Raw genomic sequence first — 16,390 nt, 5'->3', positions numbered from 1 at the left:
GGGACCTCACATGGACAGAAGGTATACTTCTGAATGGACTCTGATGTGATATCAAAGAAAGATATTAATGGATGGCAAAGGTCTGTACTAAAAGAGGACAGGGGAGGATTAATGGAACAAATTAGATCACATTAACAGGTACAAAAGACCTATTACAATCAATGAAAAAGAGGGAAGGGGATTAGCATTGTCTGTTTGTTATATATATATATATATATATATATATATATATATATATATATATATATATATATATATATATATATATATATATATATATATATATATATATATGCATATATATATATAATTTCTATATATATGCATATATATATAATAATATATCATATATATATATTTCATATATATATAATTTCTATATATATGCATATATATATAATTTCTATATATGCATATATATATTTCATTATTTTTTTTATTTTTTACTTTTTATTACTATTATAGCTTTTTATTTACAAGATATATGCATGGGTAATTTTACAACACTGACAATTGTCAAGCTTTTTGTTCCAATTTTTCCCCTCCTTCTACCCACGCCCTTCTCCTAGATGGCAGGTTGACCAATACATGTTACATATGTTAAAGTATAAATTATATACAATATATGTATGCATTCCAAACAGTTATTTTTTCTGTACAAAAAAAATCAGGCATTGAAATAACGTACCATTAGCATTTGAAGGAAATAAAAATGCTAGTGGACAAAAATAGGGGTATTGGGAATTCTATATAGTGGTTCATAGTGATTTCCCTGTTCCACTTTTGGTTTTAAGAGGGAATAACTTAATCATTCAGCTGGATAAAGAAATGTATGTAAACCTATAAATGAGGAAGAGAAAGAAAGAAGAAAAGGGAGGGGTTGCATAGAATGGAGGACAGAAACAAGAGGGAAGAAAGGGAAGAGAAGGGAAGAGAGTAATAGATAAAGTATTAGGCTGGGTTAGTAAAAAAAAAAACTAAGACAAGAGGGGGAGAGTGATAGGAGATAAGATAGGGATGTGATAGTTGCAAAAATGCTAAGAGAAAATAAAACTATAGAAAGTGTTGAAAATCGGATGAAGGGAAATACAGAGCTGGTAATCACAACTGTGAATGGGATGAACTTTCTCATGAAACTGAAGAAACACTAGAGTAGATTAAAAAAGGGAATGCTAGAACATGTTTACAAAAAACACATTTGACAGAGAGATACAGAGTAAAGTTTAAGGCTGAAATTAAATTTATTATTGTTCTTCAATGGAAATTAAAAAGTAGCATTAGGAACTATAATCTCAAATACAGTAAAAGTAAAAACAGATATAACTAAAAGATAAGAAAGCAAAGCACCTCTTGTTAAAGGGTTCATTAAACAATGAAGAATTAATTATATTAAATGTATATGCACCAAGTGGTAGAGCATTTAGATATCTAGAGAAGATATTAAGGCAGTTACAGGGAGAAATAGACAACAACTTCCCCTCTCAGAAGCATGCAAATCTAACCACAAAATAAACAATGAGAAAGAAACCAGGCACATTAATAAGGTGCTAGAAAACCTAGATATAATAGACCTATAGAGAAAATTGAATAGAGACATCAAAGGAATTCAAGTGTTTTCTTGGTACTACATGGTACCTACAAAAGATCGACCATGTATTAGGGCCATTATGCACCATGTATTAGGACATATAAATCTGAAAAGGAAGAAACAGAAAAGGTTTGCTTTACAAACACAGTACAATAAAAATTATATTCTATAAAAGGGCAGAGAAAGATAGACTAAAAATGGATGAGAATTTACATAATCTAATTCAAAATAATGATGGGTCACACAACAAATCACAGAAACAATCCTCAATTTCATCTGAGACAATGACAATAATGAGGCAACACACCTGAAACTATGGGATGTAGCCCAAGAAGTGTTTAGAGGAAATTTTGTATTAATAATTAGTACCTGAATAAAACATAAAGAGAAGATCAAAGAATTGGATATGTACCTAAAACCTCTAGAAAAAGAACAAATTAAAAAACCCCAATTAAATACCAAATTAGAAATTCTGAAACTCCAAGGCTAAATTAATAAAACAGAAACTAAAAAACTAGAGAACTCATAAATGAAACTAAGAGTTGATTTTATTTTAAAAATTCAATAAAATAGGCAAACTTTTGTTTGGAATCCAATAACAGCATCCAAAAACCTAATAGAAACAATTCACAACTTTAGCAGAGTTATAGAATATAAAATAAACGAACAAATCATCAGCTTTTCTATATATTACTGACAAAGCCCACCAGATAGAGATACAAGAGAAATTCGATTTGGAATTACTATTGTCCAAATAAGATATGTGGGTGTCTACCTGTCAAGACACATTTAAGAACTATATGAACATAATTAGAAAATTCTTTGCACACAGTTAAGTCAGAAGTACACAACTGGAAAAAATATATATTGCTCATTGGTATGCTGAGTTAATATGATACAAATGGCAAATCTACCAAAATCGATTTACTTGTTCACTGCAATATCCATCAAACTGCCAAAACATTATTTTCTAGATAGAAAAAAATAATAACAAGATTCATCTGGAAGAGCAAAAATCAAGGATATTAAGGGAATTAATGGAAAAAAAAATATGAAGGATGGTAGCTTAGCAGAACCAAACCTAAAACCATATCATACAGCAACACCATCAAATCCTTTTGGTACTGGCTAAGAAATATAGTGCCAGATCAGTGAAATAGATTACATGTACAGAACACATGAATAAAATTCCTATAGGAATCAAGTGTTTGATAAACGCTTAAACTCCATCTTCTATAATGAGAACTCACTATTTGACAAAAATTGCGGGAAAACTAGAAAATAATAAATCAGGAACTCAGCATAGAACTACACTGCACACCCTACATCAAAATAAGGTCAAAATGGGTACATGATTTGGGTATAAACGATGAAGCCTTAAACCATTAGGAGAACAAGAGGTAATGTACCCATTGGATCTTTAAAGAAGGGAGAAGTTATGAACAAATAAGAAATAGAGAACATTGTACAAGACAAAATGGACAACTTTATTTACATTAAATTAAAAATGCACAAACAAAATGAAACAGAAAAAAATTAAAAGGTAACTAAAGAGCTGGGGAAAATACTTAACAGCTAGGGTTTTTTAAAAGAACTCATTTCTAAAATGTAAAAAGAATTGTGTCAAATTTATCAGAATAAATGCCATTCCTCAATTTACAGAGGATATGAACAATATTCAAATGACAAATTTAAAGCCCGCTATACTTATATGAAAAAAATGCTCTAAATCAATAATAATTAATTGCATTTCTCTAAAAAGCAAAGGATAACAACTCTAAAGTACCTCCTCATACCTCTCAGTTTAACTAAGATAACAGGAAAAGATGATAAGTGTTGGAGGTGATATGGGAAAATTGGATCACTAATGCATTGTTGGAGGAGTTGTGAAGTGATTCAACCAATTTGGAAAACAATTTGGAATTAAGCCAAAGGAATATAATAATGTGCATACCCTTTCACTCAGCAGTTCCATTACTAGATAACTACTCCATGGAAATCATAAAGGAGGAAAAAGTCCCACACATGCAAAACTGGTTGTAGCAGCTCTTTTTTTTTTTTTTTTTTTTGGGGGGGGGGGAGTAAACAATCAGTAAGTGAGTAGAAATGCATCCACTGGGGAATGGCTGGACAACTTGTGATATATGTAAGTAATGAAATATTATTATTCTATACAAAGTGATGAACAAGCCAATGTTAGAAAGCCTAGAAGGACTGACACAAATTAATACTGAGTGAAACCAGCAGAACCAAGAATACATTATATACAATAACAGCAAGAATGTGCAAAGATCCACTATGAAAGACTTCAATCTTCTCAGTGGTTCAGTGCTTCAAAGCAATTCAGAAAATTCCATCTGAACCCAGAAAAAGAAATAAGGAACATTAATATTAAATCAACACATACTCTTTTCACTTCTTTTTTCTGTTTTTTTTATCTCTTTCATGGTTTTCTTCCATATTGTTCTAATTTTTCTCTCCCAATATAATTCATAAAGCAAGGTGATAAAAATAAAAAAAGAAAATAAAACAAAACAAAAAAGAAGTATTTTGTAATTGTGTTATATATACACACAGATACATATATATATGTATATACACACACACACACACACACACACACACACACACATAAACTCTTACACTTTACCAAAAAAACCCAAAATATTTGAGAACAGAAATTTCATTTTCATTTTGGTCATCATCACCATATGTGAACCCAATGTCTGATACATAGTGGGAATTAATATATTTGATTGAGAAAGAAAAAGAGGCAAGGATAAATAGAATATTAGAAACTTAGATCAGCAAGGAATATCACTGTTCCTGTACATGGAAGACAAGTAGTTATTTATCATTTCAAAATGAAGGTTAGGCTCATTATGTGGTGAGGTGGGAAAGAAAAATAGGTGCTGGTAATAAAGAAATTGTAGAGACTTCCGGCCAAGATGGCGGCGTGGAGGCAGACAGCTGCTTGAGCTCCTCGTTTTCTCTCAGAACTTACTTCATGACAAGCCTCTGACTTAATGCTTGACCCAGAAAGAAATCCACAAATTATCACCAAGAGAAGACATCCTTGAAAGTCGCCAGAAAAGGTCTGTGTTTGTTCGGGGGAGGGTCAATCAGACTGGGCGCAGACTGAGGGCAGACAGCCAGAGCAAGACAGGCAGCCCACACAGCTCAGACCGGAGGGGGAGGGGTGTGATCTCTGCTGTTTCTGCGAAAGGGCTTTTGCCCCAGTGTGGATGCTCCGTCTTGGCAGCAAGCCAGGAGCAGGGGAGAGGGTGTAAACACAGGAGGTGAAGATTAAAACCCCAGAAAGCCAGCGTATCTCAGAGCCCGGCCACCCCCAACCCCCACCTGGACTGACTCAGTGCGTTCTCAGAGCCTCAGAGCGCAGACTCAGTACAGTCATTGCTGTTCTGTTAGTGGCTCTCTGCTGCCCTGCCCCCAGTCTGTAGAGGAAGCCCATTAATAACATCCAGCCCTATCCCCCGCAAAACAGACCAATTGTTTCTCTTGTCAGTTTGTTTTCTTTGATTCCTGCTCTGACAAAATGAACAAAAAATTCAAAAGGGCTCTAACCATTGACAGCTTCTGTGTGGAGAGGGAGCAGACTTCAAATGCTGAGGAGACTAGGAACAGACTGTCCCCAGATGTATCCCCTGGGAGGGATATGAGCTGCTCCTCAATACAAAAGAACCTCATAGAGGAAATCAAAAAGGCTCTCACAAGAGAGCTGGAAGAGAAATGGGAAAAGGAAAGGGAAGCTTGGCAAGAGAGCCTGGAGAAGTCATCCCATGCATTCAAAGACAGAGTGGATAAAGAAATCAAATCATTGAGAAACAAGATTAGTGAGCTGGAAAAGGTAAACAACTCCAAGGAAAACAGGATTAGTGAGCTGGAAAAGGTAAACAACTCCAAGGAAAACAGGATTAGAGAGCTGGAAAAAGAAATCAGCTCTCTAAAAAATAAAATGGATAAAATGGAAAAAAATTCCATAGAAGATAAAAACTCAATTGGACAATTACAAAGAGATATAAAAAAAGTGAGTGAAGAAAATACATCATTGAAAATTAGACTGGAACAAGTAGAAATGAATGACTCAAGGAGAAACCAAGAGGGAGTCAAGCAAAACCAGAGAAATGAAACAATTGAAAAGACTGTCAAGTACCTTACCAGAAAGACAACAGACCTGGAAAACAGATCCAGGAGAGACAATTTGAGAATAATCGGACTCCCTGAAAAATGGGAGGAAAAAAAAGAGCTTGGACACCATTTTCGAGGAAATTATCAAAGAGAACTGCCCAGACGTTTTGGAAACAGAGGGTAAAATAGACATTGAGAAAATTCATCGATCACCTACTGAAAGGGACCCTAAAATCAAAACGCCAAGAAATATAGTGGCCAAGTTCAAGAACCATCAGACAAAGGAAAAGATATTGGAAGCTGCTAGAAAAAAACAATTCAGATATGGAGGATCCACAATAAGGATAACTCAGGATCTAGCAGCGTCCACATTAAAAGAACGCAGGGCCTGGAACATGATATTCCGAAAGGCTAAGGAACTTGGTATGCAGCCAAGAATAACTTACCCAGCAAGAATGAGCATCGTTTTCCAGGGAAGAAGATGGACATTTAACGAAATAAATGAATTCCATCTATTTTTGATGAAAAAACCAGACCTACATAAGAGGTTTGATCTTCAAATACAGAACTCAAGAGACTTCTAAAAAAGATAAAAAGAAATCTTGAGAACTATATTTCTGTCAAAAAAATATGTAAAGAACATATGTACAATTTGTCTTAGAAACTAGAGGTGGAAAGGAGATTATATCATAAAAAAGTATAAAGTGGTGGTACTACATCTCATGAAGAGGCAAAGGTAACCTATTATATCTGAGAGAAAGAAAGGAGGGAGATGAACATAGCGTGTATCAATAGACATATTCGATTTATGGTGAAACTTCTTCCACTTCATTGAAAAGTGAAAGGGAAGGAGTAAGCTAAGGGGAAGGGAATACAGTAATTTCTAGGAAAAGGGGTAAAATAAGGGGAGGATCTTTAAGGTGGGGGAGGGATCCACAAAAGGGAGGGCTGTGAAAAGCAAGTGGTGTTTACCAGTTTAATACTGGATAGGAGGGTAAAAGGGAAGGAAAGGGGAAAAGCATAAGCAGGGGTTAATAGGATGGCAAGCAATATAGAATTAGTCCTTCTAACCATAAATGTGAATGGGCAAACTGCCTCATAAAGAGGAAGCAGTTAGCAGACTGGATTAAAAGTCAGAATCCTACTATATGTTGTTTACAGGAAACACACCTGAAACAGGATGAGACATTCAAACTAAAAGTAAAAGGGTGGAGCAGAATCTATTATGCTTCAGGCAAAACCAAAAAAGCAGGAGTAGCCATCCTCATCTCAGATCAAGCAAAAACAAAAATTGATCTAATTAAAAGAGATAAGGAAGGGCATTATATCCTGCTAAAGGGAAGCATCAATAGTGAAGCAGTATCAATATTAAACATGTATGCACCAAGTGGTGCAGCATCTAAATTCTTAAAAGAGAAATTAAGAGAGCTGCAAGAGGAAATAGATAGCCAAACTATAATAGCGGGAGATCTCAACCTTGCACTCTCAGAATTAGATAAATCAAACCACAAAATAAATAAGAAAGAAGTCAAAGAGGTAAATAGAATACTAGAAAAGTTTGATATGATAGATCTTTGGCGAAAGCTAAATGGAGACAGAAAGGAATATACTTTCTTCTCAGCAGTTCATGGAACCTATACAAAAATTGATCATATACTAGGGCATAAAAACCTCAAAATCAAATGCAGTAAGGCAGAAATAGTAAATGCATCCTTTTCAGACCATAATGCAATCAAAATAACATTTAATAAAAAGCCAGGGGAAAATAGACCAAAAAATAATTGGAAAATAAATAATCTTATACTAAAGAATGATTGGGTAAAACAGCAAATCATAGACATAATTAATAACTTCACCCAAGAAAATGACAATAATGAGACATCATACCAAAATGTGTGGGATACAGCCAAAGCAGTAATTAGGGGAAGTTTTATATCTCTACAGGCCTACCTGCATAAAAGAGAGAAAGAGAGGGCCAACGAATTGGGTTTACAACTAAAATTGCTAGAAAAGGAACAAATTAAAAACCCCCAGACAAACACAAAACTTGAAATTCAAAAAATAAAAGGTGAGATTAATAAAATTGAAAGCAAAAAAACTATTGAATTAATTAATAAAACTAAGAGTTGGTTTTATGAAAAAACCAACAAAATAGACAAACCCTTAGTAAACCTGATTAAAAAAAGGAAAGAGAAAAAGCAAATTGATAGTCTTGAAAATGAAAAGGGTGAACTCACCACTAATGAAGAGGAAATTAGAACAATTGTTAGGAGCTACTTTGCTCAACTTTATGCCGATAAATTCGATAACTTAAATGAAATGGAAGAATACCTTCAAAAATATAGCTTGCCCAGATTAACAGAGGAAGAAGTAAGTAGTCTAAATAGTCCCATCTCAGAAAAAGAAATAGACCAAGCTATTAACCAACTTCCTAAGAAAAAGTCCCCAGGACCAGATGGATTTACAGGTGAATTCTACCAAACATTTAAAGAACAACTAAATCCAATGCTATGTAAACTATTTGAAAAAATAGGGATTGAAGGAGTCCTACCAAATTCCTTCTATGACACAGACATGGTACTGATACCTAAACCAGGTAGATCGAAAACTGAGAAAGAAAACTATAGACCAATTTCCTTAATGAATATTGATGCTAAAATCTTAAATAAGATATTAGCAAATAGACTTCCGAAAATCATCCCCAGGATAATACACTATGACCAAGTGGGATTTATACCAGGAATGCAGGGCTGGTTTAATATTAGGAAAACTATTAGTATAATTGACCATATTAATAATCAAATTAATAAAAACCATATGATCATCTCAATAGATGCAGAAAAGGCATTTGATAAAATCCAACATCCATTCCTACTAAAAACGCTTGAGAGTATAGGAATAAATGGACTATTCCTTAAAATAATAAGGAGCATATATTTAAAACCTACAGTAAACATCATATGTAATGGTGATAAACTAAAACCTTTCCCTGTAAGATCAGGAGTGAAACAAGGTTGCCCACTATCACCATTACTATTCAATATAGTACTAGAAACTCTAGCCTTGGCAATAAGAGCCGAGAAAGAGATCCAAGGAATTAGAGTAGGAAATGAAGAAATCAAATTGTCACTTTTCGCAGATGACATGATGGTATACTTAGAGAACCCCAAAGACTCTGCTAAAAAGCTATTAGAAATAATTCAGAATTTTAGCAAAGTCGCAGGATACAAAATAAATCCACATAAATCCTCAGGATTTTTATACATTACCAACACAATCCAACAGCAAGAGATACAAAGAGAAATTCCATTCAAAATAACAGTCGATAGTATCAAATATTTGGGAATATATCTACCAAAGGAGAGTCAGGAATTATATGAGCAAAATTACAAAATACTTGCCACAAAAATAAAGTCAGATTTAAATAATTGGAAAGACATTCAATGTTCTTGGATAGGCCGAGCGAATATAATAAAGATGACAATACTCCCCAAACTAATCTATTTATTTAGTGCTATACCAATCAGACTCCCAAGAAACTATTTTAATGACCTAGAAAAAATAACAACAAAATTCATATGGAAGAATAAAAGGTCGAGAATTGCAAGGGAACTAATGAAAAAAAAGTCAGAGGAAGGTGGTCTGTGTACCTGATTTAAAGCTATATTATAAAGCAACAGTCACCAAAACCATTTGGTATTGGCTAAGAAATAGACTAGTTGATCAGTGGCATAGGTTAGGTTCACAGGACAAGATAGTGAATAAAAATAGCAATCTAATCTTTGACAAACCCAAAGATCCCAAATTTTGGGATAAGAATTCATTATTTGACAAAAACTGCTGGGAAAACTGGAAATTAGTATGGCAGAAACTAGGCATGGACCCACATTTAACACCACATACTAAGATTAGATCAAAATGGGTCCAAGATTTAGGCATAAAGAACGAAATCATAAATAAATTGGAGGAACATGGGATGGTTTACCTCTCAGACTTGTGGAGGAGGAAGGAGTTTGTGTCCAAGGGAGAACTAGAGACCATTATTGATCACAAAATAGAACATTTTGAATACACCAAATTAAAAAGTTTCTGCACAAACAAAACTAATGCAAACAAGATTAGAAGGGAAGTAACAAATTGGGAAAACATTTTTACAGTTCAAGGTTCTGATAAAGGCCTCATCTCCAAAATATACAGAGAATTGACTTTAATTTATAAGAAATCAAGCCATTCTCCAATTGATAAATGGTCAAAGGATATGAACAGACAATTTTCAGATGATGAAATTAAAACTATTTCCACTCATATGAAAGAGTGTTCCAAATCACTATTGATCAGAGAAATGCAAATTAAGACAACTCTGAGGTATCATTACACACCTGTCAGATTGGCTAAGATGACAGGAACAAATAACGATGAATGTTGGAGGGGCTGTGGGAAAACTGGGACACTGATGCATTGTTGGTGGAGTTGTGAAAGAATCCAACCATTCTGGAGAGCAATCTGGAATTATGCGCAAAAAGTTATCAAAATGTGCATACCCTTTGACCCAGCCATACTACTACTGGGCTTATACCCCAAGGAACTACTAGAGAAGGGAAAGGGTCCTGTATGTGCCAAAATGTTTGTGGCAGCCCTTTTCATAGTGGCTAGAAGCTGGAAGATGAATGGATGTCCATCAATTGGAGAATGGTTGGGTAAACTATGGTATATGAATGTTATGGAATATTATTGTTCTATAAGAAATGACCAACAGGAGAAATACAGAGAGGCTTGGAGAGACTTACATCAACTGATGCTGAGTGAAACGAGCAGAACCAGAAGATCATTGTACACTTCAACAATGATACTGTACGAGGATGTATGCTGATGGAAGTGGATTTCTTCAACATAGAGAAGAACTAATCCAATTCCAATTGATTAATGATGGACAGAACCAGCTACATCCAGAAAAGGAACACTGGGAAATGAGTGTAAACTGTTATTTTTACCTTCTGAATCCAATTCTTCCTGTGCAACAAAAAATTCGGTTCTACACACATATATTGTATCTAGAATATACTGTAATATATTTAACATATATAAGACTGCTTGCCATCTGGGGGAGGGGGTTGGGGGAGGAAGGGAAAAAATCTGAATAGAAGTAAGTGCAAGGGATAATGTTGTAAAAAATTACCCATGCATATGTACTTTCGAAAAATGTTATAATTATAAAATAAAATAAAAAATTAAAAAAAAAAAAAAAAGAAAGAAAAAAAAAATAAATAAAATAAAGAAATTGTAGATGATTTAGACATAAAGAATGAGATCATAAATAGATTAGAAGAACATAGGATAGTTTACCTCTCAGACTTGTGGAGGACGAAGGAATTTGTGACCAAAGGAGAACTAGAGATCATTATTGATCACAAAATAGAAAATTTTTATTACATCAAATTAAAAAGCTATTGTACAAACAAAACTAATGCAAACAAGATTAGAAGTGAAGTAACAAATTGGGAAAATATTTTTACAGTTAAAGGTTCTTATAAAGGCTTCATTTCCAAAATATATAGAGAACTGATTCTAATTTTTAAGAAATCAAACCATTCTCCAATTGATAAATGGTCAAAGGATATGAACAGACAATTCTCAGATGATGAAATTGAAACTATTTCTATTCATATAAAAGAGTGTTCCAAATCACTATTAATCAGAGAAATGAAAATTAAGACAACTATGAAATAACAATACATACCTGTAAGATTGGGTAACATGACAGGAAAAAATAATGATGACTGTTGGAGGGGCTGTGGGAAAACTGAGACACTGATGCATTGTTGGTGGAGTTGTGAAAGAATACAACCATTCTGGAGAGCAATTTAGAACTAGGCCCAAAAAGTTATCAAACTGTGCATACCCTTTGATCCAGCAGTGCTACTACTGGGCTTATATCACAAAGAAATACTAAAGAAGGGAAAGGGACCTGTATGTGCCAAAATGTTTGTGGCAGCTCTTTTTGTAGTGGCTAGAGACTGTAAAAAGAAAGGATGCCCATCAATTGGAGAATGGTTGGGTAAATTATAGTATCTGAAGGTTATGGAATATTATTGCTCTGTAAGAAATGACCAGTAGGATGAATACAGAGAGGTTTGGAGAGACTTTCATGAACTGATGCTGAGTAAAATGAGCAGAACTAGGAGATCATTATACATTTCAACAACAATACTGTATGAGGTCTAATTCAGTTCCAATTGATCAATGATGGACAAAATCAGCTACACCCAGAGAAGGAATACTGGGAATTAATTGTAAACTGTTGACACTATTGTCTTTCTACCCAGTTTACTTTTACCTTCTGAATCCCATTCTTAGCATGCAACAAGAAATTCAGTTTTGCACATATATATTATATCTAAGATATACTGTAACACATTTAACATTGCCGGTTATCTACAGGAGGGTGTAGAGGAAGAGAGGGGAAAATTCGGTTAAGAAGTGAGTACAAGGGATAATGTGAAAAAAGTACCCATGCATATGTGCAGTCAAAAATTATAATTATAAAATTAATTGAAAAAAAGAAATTGTAGAATTAAAAGTTAGGTCTTCTATCCCCTACAGAAAAGGAAGACCAACACTTGGAACAAATGAATTACCCTGTGGAATGAGGAGGTGGGTCAGAACATCACACTTCTGTCCCAATAAGAGCAGACTAGAGGGGGGAAATATATAGAAGTTTAAGTCTGCTCACATAGGAAAAGAATTTGAGAAAAGAAGTGTGATGTTCTGACCTAAGCCCTCAAATCACAGGGTATTCCATGAGTTTTGTTCCAAATATTGATCCTCCTTTTCTGTAAGAGATGGAAGTTGAGGTAATTTTGACCAGAGGTGATCATCAGTTCCTAATGTGGAATTAGCCCTCATTTTTTCTGGGGCTACACTAGACTTTTAATTTCTTTTCAATTAGACAGAATAGAAAATTGGGAGCTTATTGGGACAGTCCTAAAAGACAGGCCCAATGGTATCAATTATAAAAGAGAGACGTATCTATAACCAGAGCTGAAGATCAATTAGGTGCACAATGCTCTGGCTCATATGTTCTTATTGCATCTTCCTGCGAGTCACTTGACAGGCCTCCATTGCTTCCCTTCTCCCCACCTGCTCATTGATGCTACACTAGAGACTTTAAGCAATCAATAATCTAAATAATGTAAACACTTGGGATAAAAGTTCATTTTCTTTTAAATGGGTCCCAGTTAACCCAGGCAAACAGCACCATTTCTCTGCAGATGACATGATAATTGCAGCCCTGATGGAAAGATGAGCTCAGACACAGCCAGCATAATAACTGCATCCCTGACCATCCCCTATATGAGACCCACACAGTCAGACAGGCATGTTTTCCTGCTTCAACACGAATTGCTGCTGTTCTGCTTTCTGCTGTATTGACAAAGACCGACCAGGTAAGTGACTGTGCCTCAGGACCTGAGACAGAGATCTCTACAACAGAAGAGAATCAATGATTAGATGCTCAACAGCCTAGCTTAAAATCTTACTGAATGAGCTAAGTGAAAGTCAGCCACTCAAAAAGCAAAGTAGCAATGGTCCCGTCCCAGTGGTGAGTGAGAGGAGGTAAAGAAAGGCAAAAGCACTGCCTGCTTCAAGAAGTTCAAAGATTATGGGATCCTGAACATGCAAAAACCTGCAAATGCAGGGAAGAGGCAGAAAGAGAAAGAGACAGAGACACTAGAGAGAAAGAAGGACAGAGGAGGAGGCACATGATATACATAAAAGAGATGTTTAGATAATGGCTAACTGGCATATGCTTCAGAAAATTATAAGACTTTGCCTAAGATCTGAAGGAAGCTGGGCAAGCCAGGGCATAGTTATAAGGAAAAGTGTAAGAGACTGAGTGATTCAAGGAAAATCAACCTAATATTCCTGTATCTTTATGCACTAATCCAAAAAATAACACTTCCCATCACAAAAAAAGGAATAAGGCATCAAATACCACCTAGAACTGGCATTGAACTTGCTCCAGTGCTGGCTGAATATTTCTCAACCCTTCCTGCTCTGGGCTTCACTTAAGGCAGGGCTTCTTAAATGGTTCCCACTTTTAATCTTTCACCTGAGAAATTTCAATGCATATCCATATGTGGAGGTATAAAAATTAAGTATAAAATCCAACATTCAGTGATAACAATTCATAATTTCATGAACATTCAGCTACCAGGAACCAAATGGGGTTGTGACAATTGCTTAAGAAATTTCGACCTTAACTGAGTCAAAGGTCAGTATGAAATTAATGGACAAGAAATTCTGACGCTGAAATATTTTGTCCAAAAAGTATCCCTAGGTACATATAGGGCAGGCATTGGTTACATTGGAAGAAGATGGGAAGGAGATAGTGTTCCTTCTTCTGTCTCTGTCTTGAGCACGTTTGGCATATAAACCGAGATCTGTTAATGAGCACAGGAATTGCCTCCTGTCTAATGACTTAATCTGGCATGTTCAGAATCTGCAATTTCTCACTGGATTGGGAAAGCACTACCACAGTAAAGATCCTTGGCTCCTATTCTCACCTTTTCCCTGTTCTGATCCATTACCTTTTCTTAATGTGGCCCAACATGCTTCTCTCCTTTGAGATAATGGGACAAAATAAAATGATGCAAATAGCACTGATTGAGGATGCGGGCTCTCCTGTCCCTGTCCCCAAATGCAGAGTCTGCCATTTCAGAAATCAGCACTGATGTGCAAACTGAGAGTTCTTTGAATCTTCATTTCTTCCTCCTAAATAAGATGGTCTTAAGGTATTTTCTCCTACCTCAGCATGTTCCCCAATCCTGGTGGAGTTTTATAATACATATGATTTAGTTTCTTCTTACATTAAAAATAATGCTTTGTATGGGGCTGAAGAAGTGCTCTGCCCTCCGGGAACAACAATATTATCCAAGCAGCACCAAACTGAGCTGGAAAAAGGACTTCAGAGTTACATAGAAAGGGTTGAGATTCTTATTCTCCTTCTTGCTGTTCATGATTCTTTGGGTAAATCTTATCACTCTGGAAATCATTTACACTGCATATTTATACTGGAAATCATGGAATTTCAGTGGGCAAATCATAGTATGTAACAAGCATATTTTCATGTTTTTACCCATAGGTCTCCTTGAGACTAGTAGCAAATCATCTTCATGAGGTAAAGAATGCTGACCTTGGATGACATTCTGGGGATAGCCTACCTGCAACTAACTGGAATTGGATTCCTGGGGAACTTAACTCTCCTCATCCTAAACAGCTTTACTTTCCTGACTGCTCATACAGTAAGACCTAAAAATGTACTTATCATCCAGTTAGCCTTTTCCAATGTCATGGTACTTCTCTTTGTGGGAATACCTACCATAACAAGGCTTTGGAAGGTAAAATGTGTCCTGGGCAGGACTGGGATTAAAATCATTACATATATGCAGATACTAACCCGGGGTCTCTCCTTAAACAGCACCTGCCTCTTGAGTGTCTTCCAGGCCATTACTATTAGTCCCAACAACTCCTTATGGGCACAGCTGAAAATTAAAGCACCAAAGACCATCATTAGATGCATTGTTCTATGCTGGATCTTCCATCTAATAATCCATATGCTTCTATTTCTACGTCATGATAGTCCAAAGAACAGCACAGTCAGTAAAGATGGATGCAGCACTGGGTATAGAGCTCTAGACGTGTATAATAATAATCATATAAAATTTGAAATTATAACATTTGTCCATGATGCTTTCTTTGCAGTTCTCATGACTGCTTCTAGTGTCCATATGGTCTTAATCCTATATAGACACAGGAGAAATGTTAATCACATACATAGTAAGAGCACCTCCACAAAAATACCCCCTGAAACGAGGGCAACCCAAGCTATCCTGCTCCTAGTGGCCACCTTTGTTTTGTTTAATACATTCAGTCCCATTTGTATATTCTGTATGTTGTATTTTAAATCCATAAACATGTGGATGATACATACCTCAGCGCTTCTCTCTCTTTGTTATCCAACAGTCAGCCCATTTATTCTCGTCAGCATTAATAAGCAGATGCCCAATTCTTGTGGTTGTTAATAGTTTGAAAAGTTACTGAATCTCCCTTATCATGTAATGCCTATCCATGCAGAATATGTACAGAGGATTCTGGGAAGATGGCATAGTAATTCTAAAAGTTCCAAGTTCTCTTGATTTCTTGCACAAACTAGAGTAGCTCAGAGTGAATGTAGAGCATGAAAAAATATTCAAGACTGGGAGCAGAACTGTAGCCCTCCTCACAACTAGAGCAGATTGAATATATGTATATATGTATATGTATGTATGTGTGTATTATATATATATGTATATATGAATGTTTGTATGTATGTATGTATCAGAGTGGATATTTGGCCAGTAGGAATTGTAAACCCCTCTGGCCTAGAGGAATTATGTGGGAAGACAGCTAATGGTACTGAAATTCTATTCACAGGAAGAATGCATTAGAGGGAACAAAATATATCCAAAAGAATATAAAAAGGATTTAATTTTATGAAGAAATAAGAGGAGCATGGAATAGGATGGAGGACATAGATGGGGATGTTATAAGGTGTGTAGACTATGCAAATTGGATAAAGAATGAGGAGCAGAGTAGGAGTAAGATAAAAAGGGAGTA

General features: G+C 35.3%; 1 protein-coding gene across 1 annotated transcript; it reads left to right on the top strand.

Moving 5' to 3' along the window:
• Window positions 1–14,919: 14,919 nt before the first annotated feature.
• On the top strand, window positions 14,920–15,816 carry LOC141547372 (vomeronasal type-1 receptor 1-like). The gene has a single exon (XM_074275816.1). The coding sequence runs from the start codon at window positions 14,920–14,922 to the stop codon at window positions 15,814–15,816; it is 897 nt and encodes a 298-aa protein (XP_074131917.1).
• The last annotated feature ends 574 nt before the right edge of the window (window positions 15,817–16,390 follow it).

The sequence above is a fragment of the Sminthopsis crassicaudata genome, chromosome 6 (genome assembly GCF_048593235.1).
Source record: "Sminthopsis crassicaudata isolate SCR6 chromosome 6, ASM4859323v1, whole genome shotgun sequence".
NCBI lineage: Eukaryota > Metazoa > Chordata > Mammalia > Dasyuromorphia > Dasyuridae > Sminthopsis > Sminthopsis crassicaudata.
This window is presented reverse-complemented; position numbering and strand designations above follow the sequence as displayed.

What these genes read in the sequence shown, in the direction of transcription:
- LOC141547372 (XM_074275816.1), top strand. Translation starts at nt 14,920, where the DNA reads ATGCTGACCTTGGATGACATTCTGGGGATAGCCTACCTGCAACTAACT.